This window comes from Lichenostomus cassidix, unplaced genomic scaffold, assembly GCF_008360975.1.
Source record: "Lichenostomus cassidix isolate B80296 unplaced genomic scaffold, HeHo_3.0 HiC_scaffold_39, whole genome shotgun sequence".
Classification (NCBI taxonomy): Eukaryota; Metazoa; Chordata; class Aves; order Passeriformes; family Meliphagidae; genus Lichenostomus; species Lichenostomus cassidix.
In genome coordinates this window covers 104,505-118,066 of record NW_028147446.1, presented here as the reverse complement: position 1 = coordinate 118,066, position 13,562 = coordinate 104,505, and the positions used below count along the sequence as shown (strand labels likewise).

The 13,562-nt window shown below is 66.3% G+C and overlaps 3 protein-coding genes across 3 annotated transcripts; 1 reads left to right on the top strand and 2 right to left on the bottom strand.

Annotated features, from left to right (window-relative positions):
- Nucleotides 1–307: 307 nt before the first annotated feature.
- On the bottom strand, nt 308–7,690 carry LOC146422593 (pre-mRNA-splicing factor SYF1-like). The gene is made up of 7 exons (XM_085046079.1): nt 7,559–7,690; nt 6,439–6,587; nt 4,728–4,851; nt 3,840–4,037; nt 2,236–2,370; nt 900–929; nt 308–485 (listed from the first exon to the last, which is right to left on the bottom strand). Exons 1-7 carry the CDS (start codon nt 7,679–7,681, stop codon nt 312–314), a joined length of 933 nt encoding a protein of 310 aa, XP_084902205.1. The 5' UTR covers nt 7,682–7,690; the 3' UTR covers nt 308–311.
- Nucleotides 7,691–7,933: 243 nt separating this feature from the next.
- LOC146422592 (protein PET100 homolog, mitochondrial-like) lies at nt 7,934–10,068 on the top strand. Its single transcript, XM_085046088.1, has 4 exons — nt 7,934–8,046; nt 8,394–8,480; nt 8,575–8,607; nt 9,327–10,068. The coding sequence occupies exons 1-4, from the start codon at nt 7,960–7,962 to the stop codon at nt 9,384–9,386; spliced, it is 267 nt and encodes an 88-aa protein (XP_084902214.1). The 5' UTR covers nt 7,934–7,959; the 3' UTR covers nt 9,387–10,068.
- Nucleotides 10,069–10,473: 405 nt separating this feature from the next.
- On the bottom strand, nt 10,474–12,700 carry LOC146422591 (uncharacterized). Its single transcript, XM_085045762.1, has 4 exons — nt 12,502–12,700; nt 11,946–12,075; nt 11,031–11,164; nt 10,474–10,479 (listed from the first exon to the last, which is right to left on the bottom strand). Exons 1-4 carry the CDS (start codon nt 12,538–12,540, stop codon nt 10,474–10,476), a joined length of 309 nt encoding a protein of 102 aa, XP_084901888.1. The 5' UTR covers nt 12,541–12,700.
- Nucleotides 12,701–13,562: the final 862 nt, after the last annotated feature.

Genomic DNA, 13,562 nt, shown 5'->3' with positions numbered 1-13,562 from the left:
GGACATCATGGGCTCCTTGTTCACATCCCCAGCCTGGGACAGGGACAGGGGACACAGACAAGGACACAGGGGACACAGACAGGGACAGCACTAGGGACAGGGGACAGTTAAAAGAAACAGAAAATAGAGACAGTCAGTCTGTCCCCAGGGGTGTCACTCTGTCCCAGAGATGTCACTCTGTCCCCAAAGACATCACTCTGTCCCAGGGGCGTCAGCCTGTCCCAGGGGTGTCACTGTCCCAGGGGTGTCACTCTGTCCCCAAAGACATCACTCTGTCCCAGGGGGTGTCAGCCTGTCCCAGGGGGTGTCTGTCACTCCCAGGGGTGCCGGGGAGGGGACAGCAGTGTCACCTTCTCGAGGTGGCCGCAGCGCACGTAGCAATCGGCCAGAGCTCCCCAGAGGCGCCCGCGCTGGTCGGTGAAGCGCGTGAGACCTCCGCGGATGATTCCCCCGGCGTCCAGCGAGCGCACGCGGTCAGGGTGCTGAGAGAGGAGTTCACACAGCTCCTGCCAGAGCTGGGAGAGGGGAAATGGGGGTTAGAGACCCTGAAACTGCCCCAGGGTGCTGAGAGAGCAGCTCACACAGCTCCTGCCAGAGCTGGGGACAACAGAAATGGGGTTAGAGACCCTGAAACCGCCCCAAAACTGCCCCAAATCACCCCAAAGCTGCCCCAGGGTGCTGGGAGAGGAGCTCGCACAGCTCCTGCCAGAGCTGGGGACAACAGAAATGGGGTTAGGGACCCTAAAAGTGCCCCAGGGTGCTGCGAGAGCAGCTCACACAGCTCCTGCCACAGCTGGGGAGGGGAGAAACAGGGGTTAGAGACTCTGAAACTGCCCTAAAACTGCCCCAAATCACCCCAAAACTGCCCTAAATCACCCCAAAACTGCCCCAGGGTGCTGGGAGAGCAGCTCACACAGCTCCTGCCACAGCTGGGACAGGAGAAATGGGGTTAGAGACCCTAAATCTGCCCCAAAACTGCCCCAGGGTGCGGGGAGAGGAGCTCACAGAGTTCCTGCCACAGCTGGGGAGGAGAGAAACAGGGGTTAGAGACCCTGAAACCGCCCCAAAACTGCCCCAAATCACCCCAAAACTGCCCCAGGGCGCTGGGAGAGGAGTTCACACAGCTCCTGCCACAGCTGGGGATGAGAGAAACTGTGGTTAGAGACCATGAAACTGCCCTAAAACTGCCCCAAAACTGCCCAAATCACCCTAAAACTGCCCCAGGGTGCTGCGAGAGGAGCTCACAGAGTTCCTGCCACAGCTGGGGATGAGAGAAACAGGGGTTAGAGACCCTAAATCTGCCCCAAATCACCCCAAAACTGCCCCAGGGTGCTTGGAAAGGAGTTCACACAGCTCCTGCCACAGCTGGGACAGGAGAAACGGGGGTTAGAGACCCCAAATCACCCCAAATCACCCCAAAACTGCCCCAATCACCCTCCAAGACCCCTCAGCACTGCCCAGGATCCCCCCAGGTACTCCTCCCACTGTCCAGGGTGTCCCTCCTGTCACCACCTGTGCTCTGTGCTCCCTCCCAACCCCTCCCAGGTGCCACCCCAGGTGTCCCCAAGTGTCCCCAGTGCCCCCCAGGTGTCCCCAGGTGCCTCCCAGATACCCTGTGCCCCCCCCAGGTGTCCCCCAGGTGTCCCCCAGGTGTCCTCACAGTGTCCCCAGGTGCCCCCCAGGTATCCCCAGGTGCCTCCCCAGGTGTCCCCCAGGGGTCCTGGGCCCCCCAGGTGTCCCTACAGTGCCCCCAGGTGTCCCCAGGTGCCTCCCCAGGTGTCCCCAGTACCCCCCAGGTGCCTCCCACATACCCTGTGCATCCCAGGTTTCTCCCAGGTGTCTCCAGGTGTCCCCCAGGTACCCCCAGGTGCCTCTCCAGGTGTCCCCCAGGTGTCCCCAGGTATACCCAGTGCCCCCCAGGTGTCCCCACAGTGTCCCCCAGGTGTCACCAGTGCCCCCCAGATGTCCCCAGGTGCCTCTCCATCTGTCCCCAGGTGCCTCCCCAGGTATCCCCAGGAGTCCCCAGTGTCCCCAGGTATCCCCAGTGTCCCCAGGTGTCTCCCAGGTGTCCCCAGGTGTCCCTGCAGTGTCCCCAGGTATCCCCAGTGCTCCCCAGGTGTCCCCAGGTGCCTTTCCATGTGTCCCCAGGGCCCCCCAGGTACCCCCAGGTGCCTCCCCAGGTGTTCCCAGGTGTCCCCCAGGTGTCCCCAGTGTCCCCATTGTCCCCAGGCCCACCTGGTAGTTGGACTTGCCCTCGCGGGACACGAAGCGCTCGTCGTTGACCAGCCTGGCGAGAACCTGAGCAGCCTCGTCCAGCCGACCCACCGAGCGCAGGTAGGACACGTACTGCTCCGCCTCCTCGGGGCACAGCTGGGGACAGCAGTGTCACATCAGTGTCACCTGGGTGTCACCTGAACCCCCCCAGTGTCACCTGAACCCCCATGTACTGCTCGGCCTCCTCGGGGCACAGCTGGGGACAGGAGAGCCACCTCAGTGTCACCTGAGTGTCACCTGAGTGTCACCTGAACCCCCATGTACTGCTCTGCCTCCTCGGGGCACAGCTGGGGACAGCAGTGTCACGTTGGGGTCACCTGAACCCCCCCAGTGTCACCTGAACCCCCATGTACTGCTCCGCCTCCTCGGGGCACAGCTGGGGACAGGAGAGCCACCTCAGTGTCATCTGGGTCACCTCAGTGTCACCTGGGTCACCTCGGGGTCACCTGAACCCCTCCAGTGCCACCTGGACAGACAGGTGTCCAGCCATCGCCCCAGGGTGACACTGCCAGGTGTTTCCCTGTCCTGGGCTGTGCCACTGCCCCAGGGCAACACCCCTGGTGTGTCCTTGTCCCCAGGTGTCCCCAGGGGTGTGTGTGTGTCCCCAGGTGTCCCCAGGTGTCCCCAGGTGTGTCCCCAGGTGTCCCCAGGTGTGTCCCCAGGTGTGTCCCCAGGTGTCCCCAGGTGTGTCCCACCTTGAGGAATCGCCGCTACACCCTCACAGCAGTCTCGGGCAGCGGGTGTTTGTGTGTGTGTGTGTGTGTGTGTGTGTGTGTGTCCCTGTCCCCAGGTGTCCCCAGGTGTGTGTGTGTGTGTGTGTGTGTGTGTCCCTTTCCCCAGGTGTCCCCAGGTGTGTCCCCAGGTGTCCCCAGGTGTCCCACCTTGAGGAATCGCTGGTATACCCTGACGGCAGTCTCGGGCAGCGGGTGTTTGTGTGTGTGTGTCCCTGTCCCCAGGTGTGTGTGTCCCTGTCCCCAGGTGTGTGTGTGTTCCCAGGTGTCCCCAGGTGTCCCACCTTGAGGATGCGCCGGTACACTCTCACAGCAGTCTCGGGCAGCGGGTGTTTGTGTGTGTGTGTGTGTGTGTGTGAGTGTCCCTGTCTCCAGATGTCCCCAGGTGTCCCCAGGTGTCCCCAGGTGTGTCCCCAGGTGTCCCCAGGTGTGTCCCACCTTGAGGAAGCGCCGGTACACCCTCACAGCAGTCTCGGGCAGCGGGTGTTTGTGTGTGTGTGTGTGTCCCTGTCCCCAGGTGTCCCCAGGTGTGTCCCCAGGTGTCCCCAGGTGTGTCCCCAGGTGTCCCCAGGTGTGTCCCACCTTGAGGAACCGCTGGTACACCCTCACGGCGGTCTCGGGCAGCGGGTGTTTGTGTGTGTGTGTGTCCCCAGGTGTGTGTGTCCCTGTCCCCAGGTGTGTCCCCAGGTGTGTCCCACCTTGAGGAATCGCCGGTACACTCTCACAGCGGTCTCGGGCAGCGGGTGTTTGTGTGTGTGTGTCCCTGTCCCCAGGTGTGTGTGTCCCTGTCCCCAGGTGTGTGTGTGTGTGTGTGTGTCCCCAGGTGTGTCCCACCTTGAGGAATCGCCGGTACACCCTCACAGCGGTCTCGGGCAGCGGGTGTTTGCGCACGAAGCTGAGGTACTGCGGCCACAGGCGGCGGTGCTGGGTGATGGGCAGTGCCCGCAGCGCGCGGTCAAACGTCCGGCGCGTCCGCGTGATCCGGCCCTGCTCCGCCAGGAACTGGCAGTAATCCATCCAGATCCGCGGCATCTGCGGGGACAGGGGACACTGGGAACACTCTGGGGACATTGGGGACACTGGGGACACTGGGGACATTGGGGCATCACAGTGATCTGGCCCTGCTCTGCCAGGAACTGGCAATCATCCATCCAGATCCACAGCATCTGCGGGGACAGGGGACAGTGGGGACACTGGGGACACTCTGGGGACATTGGGGACATTGAGGACATTGGGGACATTGGGGACACACTGGGGGATCACAGTGATCCTGCCCTGCTCCGCCAGGAGTTGGCATTATTCCAGCTGGACCTGCAGCACTGGGGACACGGGGTGACAGGGACATAGGGCCATGTGGGGTGTCCCCGTGTCTCCTGTGTCACCCCACATCCCCGTGTCACCCTCATGTCCCCATGGCCTCCAGCCCCTTGTCCTCCCCTGTTCCCCGTGCTCCCCCATGTCCCCAGTCCCTCCCATGTCCCCAGTCTCATGTCCCCTCATGTCCCCTGTGCCCCCATGTCCCTCCCAAGTCCCCAAGTCCCCATGTCCCCCACATCCTCCCCATGTCCCCACATCTCCTCCCCCCTTGTCCCTACTGTCCCCATGTCCCTCCACACCCCGCCAATCCCCCCCCGTGTCCCTGTTGTCCCCACAGTGTCCCCATGTCCCTCCACACCCAACCATCCCCCCATGTCCCCACAATGTCCCCGCAGTGTCCCTGACCTTGTGCATGAACACCAGCGCCCTCTCGTGGACAGCGTTGGCCTCCTCGAAGGCAGGGTCAGCAGGACAGCGACCTTTGACCTGAGCCCGGCGCTGCCGCAGGTACTGGTACCACAGCTTGTAGCTGGGGAGGGGACAGCGGTGTCACCAGGGCCACCTGACACCCCTAGGGACACCCCTGGGGACATCCCTAGGGACACCTGACACCCCTGGGGACATCCCTGGGGACACTGGTACCACAGCTTGTAACTGGGGAGGGGACAGCGCTGTCACCGGGGCCACCTGACAGCCCTGGGGACACCCCTGGGGACACTGGTACCACAGCTTGTAACTGGGGAGGGGACAGCGCTGTCACCGGGGCCACCTGACAGCCCTGGGGACACCCCTGGGGACACCTGACACCCCTGGGGACATCCCTAGGGACACTGGTGACACAGCTTGTAACTGGGACAGGGACACAGCCATCACCAGGGACACCTGACACCCCTGGGGACACAGCTTGTAGCTGGGGAGGGGACAGCGGTGTCACCAGGGCCACCTGACACCCCTGGGGACACCCCCGGCATCTGTGCCACCCTGTCACCTGTGCCTGGCACTGCTGCAGGTCACCTGAGGCACCCCCTGTCACCTGGCTGCCACTGCCACCCTGTCACTAATGTCACCCGGGCCACCCCCATCACCCTGTGATGGGCCCTGCCACCCCTGTCACTGCGCCACCTTTGTCACCTGTGTCACCCCTGTCACTGTGCCACCCCTGTCACTGTGCCACCTTTGTCACCTGTGCCAGCACTGTCACCTGTGTCACCCATCACCTGGGCCACCCCTGCCACCTCCTGTCACCCTGAGCGCACGAGGGGACAGAGCAGGTCCCCACTGCCCCCTGCCCACACCAAGGCACTGAGGTGTCCCTGTGTCCCCAGGTGTCCCCAGGTGTCCCCCAGGTGTCCCCAGGTGTCCCCAAACATGCCCAGGTGAGTCCCCAAAGGTCCCTGGGACACACCTGGGGGGCACAGGGGTCGCCATGACGTGTCCCCAGGTGTATCCCAGGTGCACCTGTGCTGTCCCCAGGTGTCCCCATGTCCCCCCTGGTGTATCCCAGGTGTCCCCAAGTGTGCTCAGATGCCCCTCAGGTGTCTCCCAGGTGCACCACTGCTGTCCCCAGGTGTACCCCAGCTGTCCCCAGGTGTGCTCAGGTGCCCCTCAGGTGTATCCCAGGTGCTCCTCCAGTGTCCCCAGGTGTATCCCAGGTGTATCCCATGTGTCCCCAGGTGTCCCCATGTCCTCCCAGGTGTATCCCAGGTATGCCCAGGTGCCCTAGACACCCCCAGCTACCCCCCAGCTGTCCCCAGGTGTATCCCAGCTGTCCCCAGGTGTGCTCAGGTACCCTTCAGGCATATCCCAGGTGACCCCCAGGTGTCCCCCAGTGTCCCCAGGTGTCCCCAGATGCCCCTCAGGCATATCCCAGGTGTCCCCAGGTGTCTCCAGTTGTCCCCAGGTGTATCCCAGGTGTCCCCAGGTGTGTCCCAGGCCCCCCCCATGTCCCCCCCAGGTGTCCCCATGTCCCCCCAGGTGTCCCCATGTCCCCCCAGGTATGCCCAGGTACCCTAGACACCACCCAGCTATACCCAGGTGTGCTCAGGTGCCCCTCAGGCATATCCCAGGTGTATCCCAGGTGTCCCCATGTCCCCCCAGGCCCCCCCAGGTGTGTCACCTGCCGGGCAGCTCGCGCAGCGCTCTCTCGTAGATCTGGTTGAGGCGCGGCCGCGGCCCTCTCTGCCTGGCCTGGGCGTAGCGCAGCCAACCGCGCACCGAGAACGGGTTCCTGAGCAGCTCCTCCTCGTGCTGCACCTCCTCCTCCTCCTGGGGACACACATGGGGACAAATGGGGACAGTCAGGGGACATGGGGACAGCTCCTGCTCGTGCTGCACCTCCTCCTCCTCCTGGGGACACATGGGGACAGTCAGGGGACAGTCAGGGGACACAGGCAGGGACAGCTCCTCCTCGTGCTGCACTTCCTCCTCCTCCTCCTCCTCCTCAGGGGACAAATGGGGACAGTCAGGAGACAGGGGACACAGGGACAGCTCCTCCTCGTCCCCCTAAGAGGACATGGGGACAGGGACATGGTCAGGGGACATGGGCAGGGACAGCTCCTCCTCATCCTCCTAGGGGGACATGGGACAGGGACAAAGGACAGAGGCAGGGACAGCTCCTCGTGCTGCACTTCCTCGTTCTCCTGGGGACACATGGGGACAGTCAGGGGACATGGGGACAGTCAGGGGACAGCACGGAGGAGGACAAAGGGACCAGGATGGGAAGGGGACAGAACCAGGGGGTGACAGGGACAGAGCGAGGGGACAGAGTGAAGGACAGGGACAAGGGACAGTGAGAGCAAGAGGAGCCAGAGATGGGGTGACAGGGACAGGGGGTGACAGTGACACAGGGTGACAGTGACATGGTGTGACAGGGACAGGGAGTGACATGGTGTGACAGGGACAGGGGACAGGGACACAGTGTGACAAGGACAGGGGACAGCGGGGACCCAGAGGTGGGAAATGATTGGGATAACAGGTCAGGAGAGGGGACAGTGACATGGGGACATGAGAGGGGACAGGAAAGGGGACAGGGACACAACCAGGTGGCCGTGGGAGGGGCTGGGGACATGGACACTGAGGGGACAGGAGGGGACAGGAACCGGGGGGTGTGAACGGGCTGGGGACAAGATCCGGGACAGGAAACCGGGGACAGCAGGGGACAGGGCTGGGGACAGTGCTGGGGACAGGGACAGAAGGGGACAGTTCTGGTGCCAGCAGCACGCTCGCGCCGCACTCACAAAGCACAGCTCGGGCCGCTCCGGGCCTGCTGCCGCTCCGGGCCGCGCTGAGGCCTCCGGCTGCGCTCCCGCTCCCGGCGCCGCCTCAGGCCCCGCTTCCGCCATCGCTCCGTGCTCCGCCATCGCTCCGTGCTCCGCCATCGCTCCGTGCCCCGCTCCCGGCCCCGGTTCCGCTCCCGGCGCCGCCATCGCTCCCGGTTCCTCTCCCGGCGGCTCCTCCCGCTCCGCCATCTGCCCCTCCGCCGCAGCCATCTCCCCGCGCCCCGCCGCACTTCCGGCGCCACTTCAAACCCCACTTCCGCCCCGCCCGTGCCCCATTCTCATTGGCTCGAAAGGCTTTCGCCCCGTCTACTCTGCCCTGTCTCAGCCAATAGGCTGCGGCGGTGCTGGTCGCGCGGCCAATGGGCTGCCGCGGTGTTGCGGGGCGGGGGGAGGCGGAAGCGAGGCGGACGGGAGCAGCCATGGGGGTGAAGCTGGAGATCCTGAGGGTGAGGAGGAGGCTGGGGACAGTTTGGGGACAGTTGGGGACAGTTTGGGACAATAGCGGGGCGGGGGGGCAGCTGGGGCGCCTCGGGGGGTAGCTGAGGGCAGTAAGAGGGTCAATAACGGGGGTTGGCCTTGGGGACAATGGGGAGGGACAGCGGCGGGTGGCACTGGGGACACTGGGGACACTGGGGACAGCGGTGTGACACCCCGGGCGGGGCTGGGGACACCAAAGGTGACAGGTGGCAGGAGGGGACACTGTGCCAGGTGCTCCTGTACCTGTCCTTCCCGGCCGGGGGTGGCACAGGTGGCACGGGAGGTGACACAAGTGACACAGGTGACACTGTGACAGATGTTCGTCTACCTGTCCTTCCCGGTCGGCGTGTTCTGGATCTCCAACCAGGCCGAGTTCTTCCAGCGGCACGTGATCGACCGCAAGGTGGGGAGGGGACACCTTGGGGACACCCTGGGGACACCTTGGGGACACCTCGATGTCCCCCCGGGTCACCTCCCCTCACCTGCTCTCTTTCCAGAGGGAGATTTTCCCGCCGGACGATCCTGAACGGGTGAGACTGGCTGTCCCCTGCTGTCCCCAGCTGTCCCCAACTGTCCCCAACTGTCCCCAGAGTGTCCCCAGAGTGTCCCCATGTCCCTCTCGGTGTCCCCAGTGACTCCCCAGCACCCTCCCGATGTCACCAGTGTGTCCCCAGCATCCCCCCAGTGTCCCCAACGTCCCCTCCAGGTGTCCCCAGGGTGTCCCCAACATCCCCCAGTGTCCCCAGCATCTCCAGCCTCCCCCCGCAGTGTCCCCAGCAATGTCCCTCACGATGTCCCCAAGGCTCCCTCAGTGTCCCCTGATGTCCCCTGGGGGGGGGAGAGGGAGGACAGCCAGGGGACAGCCAGGGGACAGCCAGGGGACAGCCTGTGTCCTGCTGTGTCCCTGCTGTCCCCTGACTCTGTGGCTGTGTCACATGGCCCTGTCCCTGACCCCTTGTCCCCTGTCCCTGTCAATGTCCCCTGGCCCTGATCACTGTCCCTTGTCCCCTGTCCCTGACTCCTGACCCCCTGTCCCCTGTCCCCTATCCGTGTCCCCTGGCCCTGCCAATGTCCCCTGTCCTTGTCCCCATCCCCGTCCCTGTCCCTGTCGGTGTCCCTGTTGATGTCCCCTGAACCTGATCACTGTCCCTGTCCTTGTCAATGTCCCCTGTCCCCTGTCCCCTGTCCCCTGTTGATGTCCCTGTCCCCATCCCTGTCCCCATCCCTGTCCCCATCGGTGTCCCCACAGCGCAGAGCCATCGCCGAGCTGAAGGAGCGACTGCGGGAGGGGAAAGGGACACAGGCCTGAGGGGACAGGGGACAGACACCCGGCCACCTGCGGGACACGGCGGTGACAGAGAGAACACAGCGGTGACAAAAGGGACACGAGGCTCTCGACGTGGCCGCGCTGTGGCCGCGCTGGTGACAGAGATGTCACAGCGTCCTGTCACCCTGAGCACACCGTGCCAGCAGGGCTGGTGACAGAGGGGACATGTGGCTGCACCGTCACACCAGCTGTTGGTGACAGAGGGGACTCTGGGGACAGCCTGGTGCCATCGCTGTGGCTCTGTTGGTGACAGAGGGGACACTGGGGACAGCCTGGTGCCATCGCCATGACAGCATTGGTGACACTGAGGACACTTGGCCACGTCCTGCCACCGAAGCCACATGGTGACAGCGTTGAGTGACGATATTGGTGACACAGGTGACACGTGCCAGTGGCTGATGGTGTCACCATGACCGTGTTGGTGACACAGGGGACATGTGGCCACGTCTCGTCCCGTGTCGGTGGCACAAGGGACACGTGTCCCCACCTGATGCCACCACCGTGGGTGGCACTGGAGCCACGTGGCTGTCCCCGTGTCCCTGCGCTGGCTGGTGACGTGGGGACACGAGGGACACGTGTGGGACATGGGTGGGACACGTGAGGGACGTGTGTCACTGTCACTGGCCCTGAGGGGACACGTGCCACCCGCGGCTGTCCCCAACCCCAATAAACGGCTGGCACTGCCCACGGGGTGTCCCCAGGGGTGGCAGGGCTGTCCCCAAGTGCCACCCGGGGCTGCTCGGTGTCCCCTGGTGCCACCCCGACGGGTGTCCTGTGTCCCTCAGTGTCACCCGAGTGCTGTGAGTGTCCCTTGGTGCCACCCCCGGCGGTGTCCTTTGTCCCTTGGTGCCACCCCCGGCAGTGTCCTTTGTCCCCCAGTGCCACCCCCGCCGGTGTCCTTTGTCCCCCAGTGCCACCCCCCGGTGCCACCCATGTCCCCAAGGCCCCGCGGGTGTCACAGGCCCCAAGTGCTGGTGGTGTTTATTGGGGGGGTGGTGACACAGCAGGGGGGAGGTGACAGAGGTGACACCGCGGGGGACAGCAGGGGACAGTCGGTGGCTCCGGGGGGTCAGTCCTGCGGGAGAGGGGGGAGGGGCACTCAGGGGGGGCTCTGGGTGTCCCCAAGGTCACCCAACCCCCAGCGGGTGTCCCACCTTGGCCATCCATCCCCCCCGGGTGCCCAAAGTGCCACCCGCCCTGGCTGTCCCCATCGCTGTCCAGAGCCACCCATGGTGTCCCCTCCATGCCAGTGACACCCCCGGTGACACCCCTGGTGTCCCCTCCATGCCAAAGCCACCCCCGGTGTTCCCCCCGTGCCAAAGCCACCCCCAGTGCCACCCCTGGTGCCAGTGCCACCCCCTGTGCCCACCTGTGCCAAAGTCCCCCCAGTGTCACCCCCACTGACCCCCCCATGCCAAAGCCACCAGCAGTGCCACCCTTGGTGTCCCCCACATGCCAAACCCCCGGTGCCACCCCTGGTGTCCCCGCGTACCCATCGGTGCCCCCCCCGTGCCACCCCCGTGCCAAACCCCCTGGTGTCACCTCCCATGCCCCCCCCTTGCCAAAGCCCCCCCCGAGGCGCTGCCCCCCCGTGCCGGTGTCCCCCCGGTGTCCCCGCGGTGTCACCTGTGTCCCCCCCGAGCTGAAGCCGGGCAGCCTGGGCACGTTCAGCCGCTGCTCGTCCATCCTGCGGCCCTGCGAGCTCGCCACCATGTCCAGCAGCGACGCCAGCTCGGGGGGGGGCGGCTCCCCTCCCCCGCCTGCCGGGACACCCGGGTCACACGTGGGGACACCCCGGGTCACCCACCGACACCCCCGGGTCACACGTGGGGACATCGCCGGGTCACCCACTGACACCCCGGGTCACACATGGACACCCCACGGAAGCCCCGGGTCACGCGTGGGGACACCCCCGGGTGACCCACGGACACCCCCGGGTCACCCACGGATATCCCGGGTCACGCGTGGGGACATCCCCGGGTCACCCCGGGTCACCCACGGAGTCCCCTGCCCGCCCAGGGACCCCTGAGTTGCCCCCCGTGTCCCCCCGCTGGTCCCCAAACCCACGTGCCACCCGTGTCCCCCCCACCCCTCAAGGTGATGTCCTCGCATGTCCCCCAGTGTCCCCTCACCCGCATTCCACCGTGCCTCACTCCGTGTCGCCGTGTCCCCCCCATGCACGCCGTGTGCCCTCACCCGTGTCACTCCCCGCGTGTCACCATGTCCCCTCACCCCTGTCTCCCCCGTCCCCCCCTGTCCCCTCACCCCTGTCCCCCCTGTGTCCCTCACCCCTGTCCCCTGTCCCACTGTCCCCCTGTCCCCCTGTCCCCCTGTCCCCTGTCCCTCACCCCTGTCCCCCTGTCCCACTATCCCCCTGTCCCTCACCCTGTCCCGTCCCCGTGTCCCTGTCCCCCCTGTCCCCGTGTCCTCACTGTCCCCCTGTCCCTGTCCTCCCCCTGTCCCTGTCCCCCCGTCCCCCTGTCCCCCTGTCTGTCCCCCTGTCCCTCCCCCCTGTCCCCTGTCCCTGTCCCTGTCCCTCACCCGAGCCCCCCAGCGTGCAGCGCTGCTCATCCATTCGCGTTCCCTGCACGGAGCTCAGCAGCGAGAAGAATCCTTCCTGCTCCGGGGAGCCCCCCTCTGTGGGGGACCCCCCCCCGGCCGGGGGACCCCCCTGGGGGACAGCGACAGCGCATCAGGGACCCCCGTGCTCCGGGGAACCCCCCGAAACGGGGACCGACCCCCGAAACGGGGACCCCCCGGAACAGGGACCCCCGAGACTCCCCCGCGGGGTCACCCCGTTAGCGGGACCCCCGAAATGGTGACACCCCCCTTTTAATGGGGAACCCCTGAAATGGAGACCCCCCACTGCTCCGGGACCCCCGACATGGGGACCGACCCCCCCCAAAATGGGGATCCTGAGAGCCCCCCGAAATGGGGACCCACCGCCCCTGAGAGCCCCCCGACCTGCGACCCCCTCCGTGGGACCCCCAGGCCGCCCCTCCCCCGCAGTGCCCCCCGAAAGTGGGGACCCCTTCGCGGTGGGGACCCCCAAACCCCCCCGGTGTCCCCCGGCTGTCCCCCCGGCTGTCCCCCTCACCGCCGCGCGCTCGGGCTCCGTGCCCCCCGGGGCTGCCATCGCGGGTGGGCGACAGAGACCCCCGCGGCCCCTCTTATAGCCCGCGTGGGTGGGTGGGGGACACGGGAGGGGACACGGGGAGGGGACGCGGGGGACACGTGGGCACCCTGGGAGCGCGGGGGGGCACCCGTGGGTGCTGCGTGTCTGTCCCCACCCGTGCCGTGGGTGTTTTGGGGTCCCTGGGGGTGCCGTGGGTGTTTTGGGGTCCCCGTGGGCTCCCTGTGTATTCCGTGGGGTCCCGGTGGGTTCCGTGGGGTCCCCGTGGGGTCCCGGTGGTGCTGTGGGGTCCCTGTGGGTTCTGTGGGGTCCCGGTGGTGCTGTGGGGTCTCCACGGGCGCTGTAGAGCCGTCGGTGCTGGGGACATGTCCCTGCGGACACTCCGAGTGTCCCTGGGTGCTGTGGGGTCCCCGTGAGGTCCCCGTAGGGGTTTTGGGGTCCCCGTGAGATCCCCGTGGGTGTTTTGGGGTCCCCGTGAGGGTGTTTTGGGGTCCCCTGGGTTCTGGGGCTCCCACGAGGGGGTCCCGTGGGGTCCCGTGGGTGCTGTGAGGTCCCCAGAAGGTGCCGTGGGGTCCCTGTGGTGTCCCCGTGGGTGCTCTGGGGTCTCCATGGAGTCCCCGTGGGTGACACGTTGTCCCCGTGGGCTCTGTGACCCTCCGTGGGGTCCCTGCTGTCCCCTCGGGGTCCCCGCGGGTGCCGTGGGTGTCGCCGCAGGTCCCCTCGGGGGGGCGGGGGATGGGTGTGGGATAGCGTGTCCCCCCCGTGTCCCCCCCGGTCCCCCCCGTGTCCCCCCCGTGTCCCCGCCGCCCCCGCGTGTCCCCAATCCCCCCTGGCAGCGGCGAGCAATTAACGAAATGGCTCTTAATTGCACCCATAAATCCCCCAGCGCCACCCCGCGCGGGGGGGACAGCGGGGGACACTCGCCAGGGACACCGGGGACATGTGGGACACACATGTCACTGCCCCGGGGGTGTCCCCCTGTGTCCCCAGTGTCCCCAGTGTCCTCAAGGGCTCCTGCGCTGTCC